Genomic DNA, 15,338 nt, shown 5'->3' on the forward strand with positions numbered 1-15,338 from the left:
TAGGCTTCACCTGAACTGCAAATGTATCCCACATTGCCAAAGACCTGATTCCCAACACTCCTCCCATAGACACAGCAAACATCAGCAAGGTTAATGTCAAAGATCAGCTGTAGAAGTATCCTGCCATTAGAGCCATAGCTGTACCTCCACAGAATTTCTGGACCAATGCCTTTAGCATAACAATGCAAACTGTACCAAATAGTTTAAAAATTCTAAGTATATGTGCACATTTCACAACTAAGCCTCACCTCCTAATTTCATATCTATGTCACATGTTTCCATTTTTCCCCTTATAGATTCCAATGTCCACATTTATAATGAAAATTGTTTATGTAAATATGTCAGTGTAATTGCAACCTCCTGCAAGTGATGGCATTGTAGTGCCTATTTTGTATTTCCCAACTCTCTACCCTACAAAGCTGAAACATTAATTTGCTTCAACCAACTCCTCTGCTTTCCAAATTTAAAAAACATCTTCAATTTAGCTATAAGCAAGAACATAAAGTGAAATACAGAAATTTAAGAAAACAATTGATGACTCTAAAATAAGAATTGCATTCCATTCACACCCCTTTGTCTAATTATCCCCTTCCTTTTCACCCTGCTTCACTTCACAAATATACTTGGCCCTGACCACATCATGTGCAACAGCATGGGAGATATATTTACCTTTAAAAAAAAGTCTATCACTGCATAGAACAGTATAAGAAAGAGCATGGCTTCTGACTGGTCGTTTTTATTTCCCATTGTACAAGCAAGTGTACATGGTCAGATCTATGACTTAAAACATACCAGCATTTTACTAGTGACATGAAGTCCCATTTTATGTTGAAGGGATTCATCAGTTGTCTTTGTACAATAGTCATATGAATGTCTGTTGATGCTCCAGTAATGTTGCTTGAACTCAATGGTAATTACATTTTATGAGTCTTCCACAGATCTATTGGAGTCCAGCTTTCAAAAATTACTACATATATCACATGAAATTCAGACTGCAAAAAGCTTCCTCAATGTAGTTGTTGGAGTGTGAGGAAACAGAAATTGCTTTTGATTGAAGTATACTGGGGAAAATTTTAAGGCTTCTCACTCAGCACCCGAAAAATCACAGGACAAAAAACTTACCATCTCATTCTGCCATTGTCAATTTGTCATGGTCGTTGGGATAGATAACTTGGGTGGAGTACAGCTAATTTGAGACCTCAAATGCCAATGGGGCTCCAATGCCATTTAGGGTTCAGCTAGATGGAGCTTGATATTGCAACAGTTCACATTCAACTAGCTGCCCTTGGTTGCTGGTTTTCTATCCAAAGTTCACCAGTCCTACGTTCATGAGGCCAGATCCTCAAAATAGACATGGGCTTCCCATTGGCGCTTTGGGGTCACTGGCTGCTTTCCATTGGCAGTCTCCATGTGAATCTTGCTGAGGAAAAAAAACCTACCTCACTCTAAGAAATTCAGAAATAAGAACAAAGGCACCAATGGTACAATCAAGACTTACGGTTTTCCGAAGCATATCTCCGACAATCAAACCAGTAAAAGCATCCCATTCCTTAAAAAGAAAGAGTAGTGTTTAAATATACAACTATATAATCTACATTTTTACTTCATTTTTTGAATATAGAAAGTAATGAACTACAATTTTTCACAGGTTTTCTCTAGCTTGGCAGAGTTAGAAACATTCATTTGTCCAGTGTGCTTTGGTGGTAATATTGTTTCTTACAAAAAGATTTCTAGACTCTTTACATCAAATAAAAAAAAATGTATAAATGTGGAATACAAACCAATCCTGAGAAACTGAAACTGCTGAGGGGGATTTCGAGAAAGGAAAAAAAAAATAATGAAATATTGCATGGACAGCAGCAAGGTTGATTATCAACCATAGGAAGAAAAGAACTAAGCATTCTTGTTGGCCGCTGTTTGCTGGACTATAATAGATAATCCTCATAAGCTGTGACATGGCTAACAAAATGGTTGGAAGGCAGACACCAAAAGATAGCATTAAAAGGAGGTTTTCTGGAATGGAAGGGTGTGGTGATTGGTGTCCCATAGCGACTCTCATTTAATATACACATAAAAGTTTTCGAGGAAGAAATTTCTAAGCTTTTTTTCACATTTTCAGGGTCCAAAACAGACACTATGCTATTGGTTCAGGTGGCCACTTACAATAAACACAGGGGTCATTTAAGTATGCTTTGGGCAACTATTATGGAAAGATTCAACAGTTTCACTAAGATGCTGGAACACACACTGTAGGTATGATGAGAGACTTGAAAAAGCAGCCATCTGGTTAAAAAGTTCAACATTTTTAAAGAGTTGAAATGAGTCAGTGGGGTGAAAGGATATTTCATTTTAGATGGTGACTAGGTAACAGAAGGACATAAATTTAGTAGTACTGGAGGAAGAAATTTGAACTCATTTATCATATAACAGGTTCTTAAAATATGGAATGCATCAACACAATTGGTTATTGAAGCCTGGCCAAAACAACTATTAAGAAGAAATTAGATACAACCTTAAGAGAAATACATTGAAGGGTTTGATGAAAGAACAGTGAAATAAATATAGCAGAGACACGATGGGTCAACTGTCATTTTATGCTGAAATTTCTACGATCAGAAAACATGATGGTCATTGCCACAATTACTTGACTAATAAGAATGACACATAATTAAACAGCTACAGTAAACAACATCAATTTTTATTTCTTACATTTTCTTGAAAGAGGTCTGGATGCATTCCATGTACAAAATGCAAGGCAAACATAAGTTGATCAATCTGTAAAAAAAGAACCAATTATAAAAGATTTGGCAATGAAACTGGAGAACATTTTTATTCTCTACCACAACAACAATTTATATTTATGTAGTGCCTTTAATACATTAAAACATCCCAAGGCATTTCACAGGAGCATTATGAAGCAAAATTAGACACCAAGCCACGTTAGGCTATATTAAGACAGATGGCCAAAGGTTGGATAATTAAGTAGTGTCTTAAAGGGGGAAAGAGGGGGATAGGGTCGGAGAGACTAAGGGAGAAATTCCAGAGTTTAGGGCCCTAGGCAGCTGAAGGCACAGCCACCGATGGTGGAACAATTAAACTTGGGGACACACAAGAAGACAGAATGAAAGGATTGCAGATGTCTCAGAGGGTTGAGAGGCTGGAAGGCATTACAGAGATAGGGACGAACAAGGCAAAGGAGGGATTTGAAACAAGGATGAGAATTTTAAAATTAAGTTGTTGCTTGACCAAGAGCCAATGTAGGTCAGCAAGTACAGGAATGACAGATGAATGGGACTTGGTGCAAGTAAGGACATGAACAGCAGAGTTCTGGATGATATTATGTTTACAGAGGGTGGAATTTGGAAGACTAGCCAGAAGTGCCTTGGAATAGTCAAGCCTAGAGGTAACAATCGCACAAACGAGGGTTTCAGCAGCAGATGAGCTGAGGCAGGAGTAAGTCGGGTGATATTACGGAGATGGAAACAGGCGATCTTAGTGATAGCGCTGATAATGTGGTCGGAAGCTCTTGAGGTCAATATGCCACAAAGGTGGCAAACGACCTAGTTGAATCCCAAACTGTTGGCAGGGAGAAGGATGGAGCAATAGCTAGGGAACAGCATTTGGATCAGGAACAGAAGACAATGGCTTCAGTCTTCTCAATATTTAATTGGAAGAAATTTATGCTCATCCAGTACTAGATGTCAGATAAACATTCTGATAGGGCTAGATTTTTGTCTTTGAGGGAGTCAGTAATTTTGCCAACTCTGTAATCCCTCCTCCATCCTGGCAGTGCTGGCCTGCCAGCTTTTCATTCTGAGAAAGTGGGCATGTTCTGGAGTCAGGGACGCTGCCCCACCAAAGCAGGCCTGAGGAGACAACAGAGGCAGAATGTGCCGAGGCCAACAGGTTGGAAGGCCTACCTCCATTTACTGGGACATTGGCCTAGTTCTTTTCATGGTAGTTAGACCCTGTAGCCCATATCCTCCTCATCCCACCACCCACTCCATACCCCTTCCAAGCCTCCTCATGTCTCCCATGCCCCCTCCATGCCCATTCATATCTCCCATGCTCACTCATATCTCCCATACATCCTCCATGTCTACTCACCCTGTATCCACTAGATACAGAATTTATGAACCATATAATAACACTGGCAATGTTTGAAATGTTCATGAAATAAAAAAAAATCAGGCATTCAACATTTTCTTTGAAAAAAAAAATCCCCCTTACATTTTCATAAAACTATCAGACACAGCCAATGAAAATCCCACTGAAGGAACCCTTAATCCACTTAATACCTATTAATCTTGTCCAAATAAACATGGGGGCATTGAAAAACAACTTCAAGGAAAAATACAGTTATTACAATCCCAAATTGCCACTCAAATGTTAGCAGTCCTCTTTGCAGCTGTGTAAACAATGCCCGACTGAGCTGAGACCATTAGTCATTCTTGGAGCTCCACCAAGCATTAATAATGAGGTCATCTGGTAAAACAGATGTCTGGCCATCTGTTCAGATTGTTTCTTTTGATACAGTTGCCAGATGCCCATATGTTCATTTGGGCAGGATTGATAGTGTTAAGTGGATTAAAGGTTTCTTCAAAAGGATTTTCATTGGTAGCATTTGATTGATAGTTTTATGAGAATGTAAGAGAGACTATTCTTTTCAAAAGGAATGTTGAATGCCTAATTTTCTTTTATTTCATGAGCATTTCAAAGATTTGTCATTGTTATTATATGGCTCGTTGGTTCTGTACCTTGTGGATACTGGAAGACTGTTTCAAAGGTGCAGCAAATGTCAGGACATTAAATCAACGTGAAAATCAAACCACAGGGTCCCCTACATGCATTAATGTCTGATTCTCCATACTGTAGAATGCAGAAGAGGACTTTATCCACTGGAGAAAATATTCTAATGCATCTGAACCCATTCACAGTGCTGGGCAGTTTAATGGTCTCTTACCATTATCATCAGATGACTGAGTTGAAACCAAACTTAAAGCCGTTCAAAAGTCTTAAACACATACTTAATTACTTTTTAAAAAATTGATCATACACCATCTAATTTTTAAACTTACTAGTCAAAAAATTCCCAACTCTAGGCCAGGAATCATCCATGATACATGGAACATGATTCCGCTGAGGTGCCACAAACCACATCTACTGCAAAAGCCAACCCGGCTCCATCAAAATTCTGAGGGGTTTGAAATGCCCACCCCCACAATGGAGTGCTGCGTGTGGGCTTGCTATCCGCATACTTATTTTGCACTGGCAAAAATTGCAGGAAACTGGACTTGCCACAGGAACCCTGGAACCAGGTTCCGTCTGCCATTTTTAAAGCCCTTCTGCCTCCTTTCCAGAATGGATTGAGGCATGCAAATCCAGCCCATAATTTAGCAAAAGCAGTCATCGAGCGATGTGAGGTAGAGCTAAGTGATGTCAGCATACATATGCAAACTGATGGTGGCATCACCCGAAAGTGCAGCAAGGGGCAACATGTAGATGAGAAACAGTTACAGGCCAAAAATAGATCTTTGAGGGAGATCAGAGGTAATGGTGTGGGAGCAGGAAGAGAAACCGTTGCACATTACTAGACAGATAAAAAAAAAGGAACCAGGCAATTGCAGTACCAACCAGCCGGACAACAGTGGAAATGCAGTGGAGCAAAATGGTATGGTTAACTATGTCAAAGGCTGCAGACAGGCGGAGGATTTCAAGGGGGGGATAGTTTACCTTTGTATCAGTCATATAGGATGTAATTTATGACATTGATAAGTTCAATTTTGGCACCTATTAAAATAGCTGTTCAGTATATTTAAAACAAACACAAAATACTGTGGATATTGGAAATTTTAATTAAAACAGAAAATGCAGGAAACAGCTTAGGCTACAGCTGTGGAAAGAGAAATAATTAACATTTCAGGGTGTTGATCTTTCATCAGAACTGAAGGACAATAGAGATTAATTGTTTTTAAGCAAATACAGTGCTAGGGCAGGAAGGAATGTGTCATGAAGATATTAGGGTATATAATGTTATTGGAAATTATTTTAAATTGGACTTGTAGTAGAGTGTGTGTGTGAGAGTGCATATGTCTTAATTGGATTAAAACCAGCTAGTCTGGGTACTTTGGTGTACAGCAGTTTTGAGATGTTTAACAGTAAGTTAAAGGGTACATTTGCATTTTGTTGACTAAACCATTTAAAAACTGGGGGTGAAATCTTGCACCTAGCTAGGAAACATCAAGCAATATGTTAATATTACTATTAAAATTGGTACCATGAAAGGGATTTTAATGTTAGAAGAGGTGGAGTTCAGAGACCAAGTGATACAATGAGAATTTGCGTTCAAGGGGAAGGTTAGGTACATACAGAAAAGAGTTGTGTGTGAGAGTCAGGGGCATGCTGCCTGTAAGCCTACAACTGTGCGAAGGAACCAAACTGAAAAGAACCTAATTTTGAATTTATAAGATAAAAACGTGCTTTGCCTGGTGTCTGTTTAAAGTCTATGGGCAAAATGTTACGGCCCCGTTTCTGCGGGAATGGGGCTGTAAAATGCGACGAGACATTCTAAACCTCATTGGCTTCGGTGGGAACATAAAATCGCGCTGCTGTAAAATTTCGCCCTATGGGTTATTGTTGCCTTGGTGAAAATTTACCTAGGAGGGATTAATTTGGGGATTTGTTTAAAACCTATTACAGTAGTAATTTGGAGACATGTGTATGTGTTTAAATTTGTTGTTAAATTAATAAATGTTTAATTTAATTTATACAAAAAACCTTGAGGCTTGGTGGGTTTCATTTCCAAATTCAGAGCTACGTCTCAAACATACGAATTGAAAATATAGGTTATGACACTTGTTTAAAGTTTCCCTCTGGTATTTTAAATAACTCGGCCTTTACCAACTGCTGTGTCATAACAATTGAAAGAGAGGTTCTGTGATATGGTGAAGGGCAGGAGTGATTAAATGACAATTGGGATGATGATGGTGCAAAGCAAAAGTAAAGAGCAAAAGATGGATCCACAGAAGTAAATGGGCACTGCAAAATGGAAGAGAGACGGAAACATTGGAAATCTGACAAAAAAGAAGCCTCCTGTGCCCCCAACATTGTGGTGGAGAAAGGTGGGTAAACCCCAGGGGTTACTGAGAATTTAAGAGAAATGACAGTTTAGTTCAAATGAGGTCAATTCCTCAATTTGATTCAGGTTATTCTTACACTACAGCAAAATGCTTATACGTGGGTGTGTTTGTATTTAAGTCAGCCTAGCTACTTTATAAAATTATTATATTTATTTTTAAAATGGGCAAGGCTTTACCCTGACTAGCCATGACTCATAGCAGAGGAATTCGTAACTTTCAGAAACAAGCAGGGAAATCCTTATCTTTAAAGCAGTGCTAATGCTCTCTGTGACTGCCGACAATCAAATTCCAAAGAAATGCACCAACCTCCTCTGCATTTCTAAGGCAGAGCTCTGGCCAACGGAATCAAAATGTCTGCAAAGGACAAAAGGGGTTCTGACTCCTCTAATTAACACCTCAAGATTTCAGACCTGGGAAAATACATCCTTTGACCAAGACCCAGGAGAAGGAGGGAGGTATGTTACATGACCTCCCCCAAGCTTCTAGGACCTGTAATATTGCCGTGTGGGACTGAACCCGGACAATCTACCATTTTATCGTTTAACAGGTAGCAATAGAAGGAGCTCTGTCCAGGTGAAGTGCCTGGCCCTCATCTCCACTGTGAACTACTGGAACTTGGAACTTCTGTATCTGTGCCTTCAAGCCTAATTCATCTCTACATGCCATCTCCCATTGAGGAAGTCCTCACTTCTGGAAAGTCGGATCACCTTGCAACAGTTTCAGCCTGCTAACCTCTGAAGGAATATGCCACTGGGCATTTGATTCTGGATTCTAGACTCATGTGAAACCATATCTCTTATTTTTATTGTGGTGTTGCCCTCTACCCCTTTCTTTCCCTTGTCCCATTTTTATTGGACGAGTGCAAAAAGGGATGGACGTTGCAAAATTCCTTTCCGGCATCTTGTGTGTGTGTGTGTGTGTGTGTATAAAATAAACCAACCCTCTTATTTTACCTTATCTCAAGTTTGCTGTGGGGTCATTAGTAGAGAATTGAGTCACTCCAAATTGAAGGTTTGAGGAAAACATGCCACCAATTATAAAGGGGGGAAATCAGATATCAAAAACACCTTTGTGTTTACAGATGGGGAGTGAGAGGAGAAATCAGGGTTGTTTAAATTAATCCCTCCTGATCCGTAGCACAGGGCATGAAAGCAGTGTTGCGAGGTGTGAGATCCTCTGCCAAGCTGTGGCAAATGTCTGTGACGATCTACCTGGGGAGTCACATTCCCTTGCTGCATTGGTTCTCCGACATCTCAAGGTAGCTCCATCTTTACCTGTAGACCCTATGTGGGGGGTATAGTCTCTGTTCTCTTCTTGCTCCCCATCCCTTTTTGCTGTCCATCTCATGCCCACCCACATCTGTTTCCATCCCTAAAGAGACCTAAAAATTCTGACCAAGTATCCAAAAGTCGTTATATATTTAAGAAGAATATCTCTTGCCAAATAAGCTTTACATTTCACATAAAGAAAAACTGCACTTTGATTGAGGTGACATGAAGTCATCCAGCATTAAAAGCTCATAGCTACAAATTAGTGATATACAGCAGGATTTGGGGTTTTGGGTTTGGACTTTGACATTGGGGTCAAATGGAGGTCTTGAACCGATCGACTGTGTCTGGAGCAGTTACCCAGGAATAATTTTCCCTGAACTGGACAATTAGGTGCCAGAGGGCCCACTGTCTGAGGGGCAATAGGTGGATCTCCAGTGGAAGGAGATGAAGCCTACTTCCATCCTGAGGCACCCTCTCAGCAACTTCTAAAGCTTTTGTATTAAAAAATGGCCACAATTGTTTGGTCATTATTGTGGAGGGGGAACCCCTGAGCTAGAGAGGTGCTACAACCAAAATCATTTGCTCAGAAGGGCCACAATCATGCAGGCCATAAGACTTCTCATGATGCAGGTTCATTGCCTGAACCAATTGGGTGGTGCGCTGCAGTGCATTCCTGCAAGGGTCTCGAGCATTGTGGTGGTCTGCTGCACACTCCATAACGTAGTTCTCGAGGGAGGTGTGGACTTTGAGGATGAGGCCCCTGGAGGGGTGGCCTGTAGCCACAGCTGTGACCAGGTCAGCAGGCATGGCTTCAAAACTTGCCTGGAGTGCAAACCCCTTGGTTTGCCACCAGGAAGTCATCTCCAGGCAGCTGGCCTGTTCCTGATGCCACAGGGGCCTGTAGGCCAACTGGAAAATTCCTGGACTGACTATTGTTCTTGATTTATCTTTTACTTACCTTAATTGGCTACCTGTCACTTGCAGGTGAGTAACCCTTCCAGCCCTGATCCCGACTCAGGGGCAGGATGGAGACGGCAAACCGGAATGCTGGCCAGAGGTGCGAAATTAAATGCTTACCTGCCTCCATTCTCATCCCATACAGGGGTGAAAATTCTGCCTGCAGCTGCCTCAGGGAGATTAAGATCAGTTTTAAAGTTGGGAAAAAATAAAATAAAATAATTCAGACGTGTCCTCTTATATGATAGTGTCACATTTTTATGAATTTTCATAAACATTTTTATTTCATTAATTAAACCTTCATGAAACCTCATCCCGCCTGTGGATGAAGTTTCATGAAAAATGCGAAAGTTGGACGGGCAGCTCATTAAATTGAGTTAATTAGGTTCAAAAGGCCTTAATAGGCCTTTGACAGTTTGACGGGCACACAGCCGGCTCTTCTGCGCGCCTGCCAAACTGAAAATCTAAATGGCCTGCGGTGATGTCGGGATGCCTGCCTGATGTCATTTAATGTGTCGGCAAGCGGGCCCCACTTGCCGATGGGAAAATGCTGCCCTATGGTAATCTCTAAGTTATATGAAGTGTCAGTATCTGAGCTGGTGGCTGTGTGTGTGAAATCAAGTGATGGTGCTTTGTCCTTATCATTACTGTCATCTTGATATTTCTGCACTACCTAGCCATGTTACACTTCTTGGTTATCTGAAAGGTGAAAGACACAAGGGTAAGGTTGTGGTATGGGGGGAAGAGTGAAAAAATAAGAGGCGCGGGCTTACAACACCTGCAGTTTGTAAGTCAAAATAAAATGAAGGGTGAGGAGAGAGATGGGACGTGAAAAGGGGGATTAGGTGTGAAGATACTGCCATCTTCTATGGTTTTAGCCTGGCACTGGCAACAGCTTCAGCGAAGGGCATTCCAATAATGGCCAGCACTATCTCCTCCCTGTGACTCAGTATATGCTAGCAAGCCTGTCTGTCTGGCTGATGTAACTGTCACCGTTGAATAGCTGACAGTGTGTGCAAGCTAAGAGACATAGTGTGAAGCTTGCAGTGAGAGTGGGCTGTAGCATTGGAATGTCAGTTTGAGTCCCAACTGATAAAGGTTATTGGTAGATGAGTGATAGAGCTGTTGTGAAATGAGCTTTTTTTTATTCATTCATGAGGTGTGGGCGTCACAGGCTAGGCCAGCATTTATTGCCCATCCCTAATTGCCCTTGAGAAGGTGGTGGTGAGCTGGCTTCCTGAACCTCTGCAGTCCATGTGCTGGAGGTACACCCACAGTGCTATTATGGAAGGAGTTCCAGGACTTTGATCCAGTGACAGTGAAGGAATGATGATTTATTTCCAAATCATGGTGGCGAATGGCTTGCAGGGGAACTTCCAGGTGGTGGTGTTCTCATCTATCTGCTGCCTTTGTCCTTCTAGATGTAGTGGTTGTGGGTTTGGAAGGTGCTGCCTAAGGAGCTTTAGTGAATTCCTGCAGTGCATCTTGTAGATAATACACACTGCTGCCACTGTGCATCGGTGATACAAGGAGCGAATGTTTGTGAATGGGGTGCCAATCAAATATGCGGCTTTGTCTTGGATGGTGTCAAGCTTCTTGAGCGTTGTTGGAGCTGCACTCATCCAGGCAAGTGGAGAGTATTCCATCACACTCCTGCCCTGTGCTTTGTAGATGGTGGACAGACATTGGGGAGTCAGGAGGTGAGTTACTCACCGTTGGATTCCTAGCCTCTGACCTGCTCTTGTAGCCACAGTATTTATATGGCTAGTCCAGTTCAATTTTTGGTGAATGGTAACCCCCATTCGTGGGGGTTAATCGTGGGGTTTCAACGATAGTGATGCTATTGAATGTCAAGGGGCAATGGTTAGATTCTATCTTGTTGGAGATGGTCATTGCCTGGCACTTGTGTGACATGAATGTTACTTGCCACTCGTCAGCCCAAGCCTGGATATTGTCCAGGTCTTGCTGCATTTGGACATGGACTGCTTTTATTTGTGGTGCAGTTGGTCAGATATGAATTGAAGATGTATTCACTAAGCTTGACCACCTGTATAAGCTGATGAGCTTCTTGCAGTACATCACCTAGATAGAGCTTGTCTCCTGACATTAATCTCCATGGTTATTTGTTCCAACTAATTTCTAAGTGTGTCTGAAGTGCCTCCTGGCCCCTTGTGGATACAGGACATCTCCCCACCTTTGCTCCTTCTGAATTGATACCTCCAGTGCAGTGTCTGAAAACCTTGCGGCCCCCACTCTCTCATGTTCTGCCATCCTTCTGTGTTTTGCAGGTTAGATGCAGCTCCCAGATGATTGTCAGCAGCTGCTTCAGGCATAATGTACCTCACCTTTAAGAGATGCAGGTAAACATAAAGCAGTGCAGGCCAGTTTTAACTATTGGCAGCCACTCACAATATCGGGCCCTTGCTCAGCATCCAGCTAATCAACAGCACCATTACTGCTGGTTGTACGTTGAAATTATTTAAAACGGTGCTGCCTGTGTTAGCCGGTTGCCTGATTTCGAATCGTATTGAATTTAGCCCCATTGTTCTGTTGCTTTTCTTAATATATAATTGGCTAGTGTTATAACTCAGCATTACAGTCGCTATATTAAAAATTACCCTCATTTAAGGTAACATAAAATAGAAATGTATGCAAAAGTGAAAGCAAAGAAAATAAATCAGAATTCACAATATTCAATGCAATCAAAACTAGAATCTGTGCAATATATGCTAGAACATAAACTACTCCTTTAGGGATAATTATATGCTTGAATTAGAATATTTAATGTGATTCACTAAAAAAAATCATTACTACCTGCAATATAATTTGAGTTAGCAATATTGCTTAAAATGTCACATCAAAAGTACAATAAAACATTGGAATATAGGAATAGAATCAGGCCATTTAGCCTCTTGAATCTGTTCCGCCTTTCAATAACATCAGCCAAAATTTTCCATTGAAATCTCCGTTCACATCGGAGGGACTGAAAGATCCCACCAGTGTGACAGGCTCGAAAATTCAAGCCATCATGGCTAATTTGTGATCTAACTCCACATATCCACCTTTGTCTCATATCTCTTAATACCTGCAGTTCTCAAAACTCTATCAACCTCAGATTTAAGATTAGCAATTGACCTAGCAATAATTACCATTTACAGACAAAATTTCAAACTTTTACCAACCTTCATGGGCAGAAGTGTTTCCGAACTTCACTCCTTAAAGGCCTCATCCTAGAATCACCAATTAGTGGAAATAGTTTCTCGCTATCGACCCTATCAGCTCCCTGCTATAGCTTGAAAACTTCAATTAAATCACCCCTTAATATTCTAAATTCAAGGAGCCCGAGTTTGTGTAATCTCTCCTTGTAATTTGGCCCTTGGAGTACAGGTATCATTCTGGTAAATCTGTGCTCCACTCCCTCCAAGACTAATATATAAATCCTATGATTTTTGTGGCCAGAAATGCTGACAGTACTCCAGGTTTGCTGTAACCAGGGTTTTGTATATTTGTAGCATAACCTCTATTTAACATATTCTAGTCCTTTAGATGTGAAGACCAACATTCCATTAGTCTTTTTGATTATACTGTGCTTCTCTGTGAGATGTAAAATGACCTTTGTACCTGGACCCTTAAGTCTCTTTGGACAACCACGTGTTTCTAGCTTTTCATTATTTGGAACACACACTGTTTTATCCTATTTAGGTCCAAAGTGGATCACCTCACACTTGAAATACCTCTGCCACAGTTTTGTCCATTTTCTTAATCTATTAAGATCTTTGTAATTCAATACTTTCATCTGCATTGTTTATTTTTTGTTTCATCAGCAAATCCAGATATGTGGCTTTCTATCCCAACAACCAAGTCGGCACTAAATACAGTGAAACATTGAGGCCCCAGCACAGATCCTTTCAGGACAGCACTAGTCATGTCCTGCCAATTAGAGTACCTGTCCATTATGCCTACTTGGGATCTCCTGTAAGGAACCTAACTAGGTCAATAATTTTCCTTCAGTTCCATGAACTTTAATTTTAACTGATAGTCTCTTATGAGGGACTTCATCAAATGCCTTCTGCAAATCCATAAATATAACATCCATAGACATTCCCCTCTCCGCTACTTTAATCACCTCTACAAAAAATTCAATCAGATGCATTAGGGTATGGTCAATCTTTTACAAATTCATGTTGGCTTTCGCAGGTCAGCTGAAAATTTGCAAGGTATTCAGTCACTGACTGAACTTAAGACTCTAGTAATTTCCCAATGTTAGGTTAACTTGTCTAAACTGCCCTGGATTCCAACTCTCACCTTTTTAAATAGCTGAGTTACAAGAGCAGTTTTCCAATCTAAAGGAATATTTCCTGAACTGATAGAATTTTTAATATTAGAGTTAGAACATCTGTAATGTTCTCGCTCGGTTCCTTTAAAACTCTGTCTTAAAAACCATCTGCTCCTGGGGACTTTTTACACTTTAGTACCATTACTTTCTTCACTACTATTACTTTGCTTATGTAAATTTTGATGAGTCCCCATTCCTGGTTCAACGTTAGTTTCCTTGGGGTGTCCGACATGCTATCTTCTTCTGCTACGTAAATACTGACACAAAGTAATTATTCAATGCCTTCATTTTCCGTATTTTCATTTACAATATCACCATTATCCATTTTCAAGGGGCCCATATTGCTCCTGACAACCCTCATTTTTCCTAACATTATTGTAAAGCCTTTTTGTGTTGATTTTGATAACCTTTACACACTTCTTTTACTAATTCCTTTTCGTGGTTCTTACTATTTTGTTGCTCATTTTATCTCTTCCAATTGCCAGAATCTGTGCTCTTTGAACATTTTTATATGCATTTTCTTTCAGTCTTATGTCGTCCCTGTTTTTTTGGCAAGTAGAGCTCTTGCCCCTTACACATATAAACTGTTTCTGGATCACTTTAAATTATTTTCTGAATACCTCCCACAGGCCTTCTATCAGGATTACTGCCCTGACATATTTGTGCGGTTATACTCCAGAATTCAATCTCTCATTTATAAATAAATGATCATGTTGCAATAGTACAACTCACTTCACCATCACACAATATTCCAGCAAATTGTACTATAATTTTATTCAGGGTGAAGTTATAATTGTTTGGTGAAAAGCAGAATTTTTAGTTCATACATATAAATGACATACGTCACTAAGTATCTTCGATCCTGTTAAATACATTGTTTTTGACTGCAGTGGATAAATTAACAATTGCCAAAACAGTTTTTAAAGAGATTTTGTAATTTGATACCAGGGAAGAGGGGAAAAATGCAATGAAGCCCAGCATTCCAACAGTGTGAAATCTGAGAATATATCCTTCTTGAAAGTTAATTCCACTGATTGTGTAAATTAAATGATGCCTTGCAGCTAAGCGAGCCAATTTCTTTCCATTATTGTAGAAAGTGCACCAAATGGTGTCTGCAAGATATGTTATACCAAAACATAAGGATAAATTTTATAACATTTTGTTACCTTAAGACTTATGTGGGGCACAATTCACACTTATGCTTTGGAGGCATGATTTTAATTTGGCATTTTGTTCTTTTTTGCCCTAAGGCATTTCTAGCATGTTTCATTTTACCACAATATGTTTTTTTAAAATTCCACAAACAGAAATGAAATTACATTGCCATTTCAATGCATACAAATTTGTCCTGTGGAAATGTGAAACAATGCTTCAAGTCCAAGGTACGAAGCAGAAAAAGAAGCATGGCAGAACCTCAACAAGTTCTAAGAATGTGGAAAATTAACTCCAGTGAGAGTGTCCGAAGTTTCTGGTGATGAATGTGATCCAATACAAAACCAAACAATGCAAACTTCAACGCAGGACCATAAACCAGTTACTTCTTACAGACACAACAAGGAATTGTCCTTCACAAGGAAGCCCATTTGCAAGGAGAGAGAGCAGCTACATGTGGGAACATTGGAGAAGGTACCGAAT

General features: G+C 40.2%; 1 protein-coding gene across 1 annotated transcript in view; it reads right to left on the bottom strand.

The window, feature by feature from the left end:
- LOC121284081 (cytoplasmic dynein 2 heavy chain 1) overlaps positions 1–15,338 on the bottom strand; it is a 770,821-nt gene that overhangs the window by 305,451 nt on the left and 450,032 nt on the right. The window contains exons 72-73 of the mRNA XM_041199129.1: positions 2,710–2,775; positions 1,499–1,549 (exon numbers count right to left, since the gene is read on the bottom strand). Of these exons, the coding sequence (XP_041055063.1) occupies positions 1,499–1,549; positions 2,710–2,775 (117 nt within the window). The remainder of the gene's footprint in view (positions 1–1,498; positions 1,550–2,709; positions 2,776–15,338) is intronic.

The sequence above is a fragment of the Carcharodon carcharias genome, chromosome 11 (genome assembly GCF_017639515.1).
Source record: "Carcharodon carcharias isolate sCarCar2 chromosome 11, sCarCar2.pri, whole genome shotgun sequence".
In the NCBI taxonomy this organism is placed as follows: domain Eukaryota; kingdom Metazoa; phylum Chordata; class Chondrichthyes; order Lamniformes; family Lamnidae; genus Carcharodon; species Carcharodon carcharias.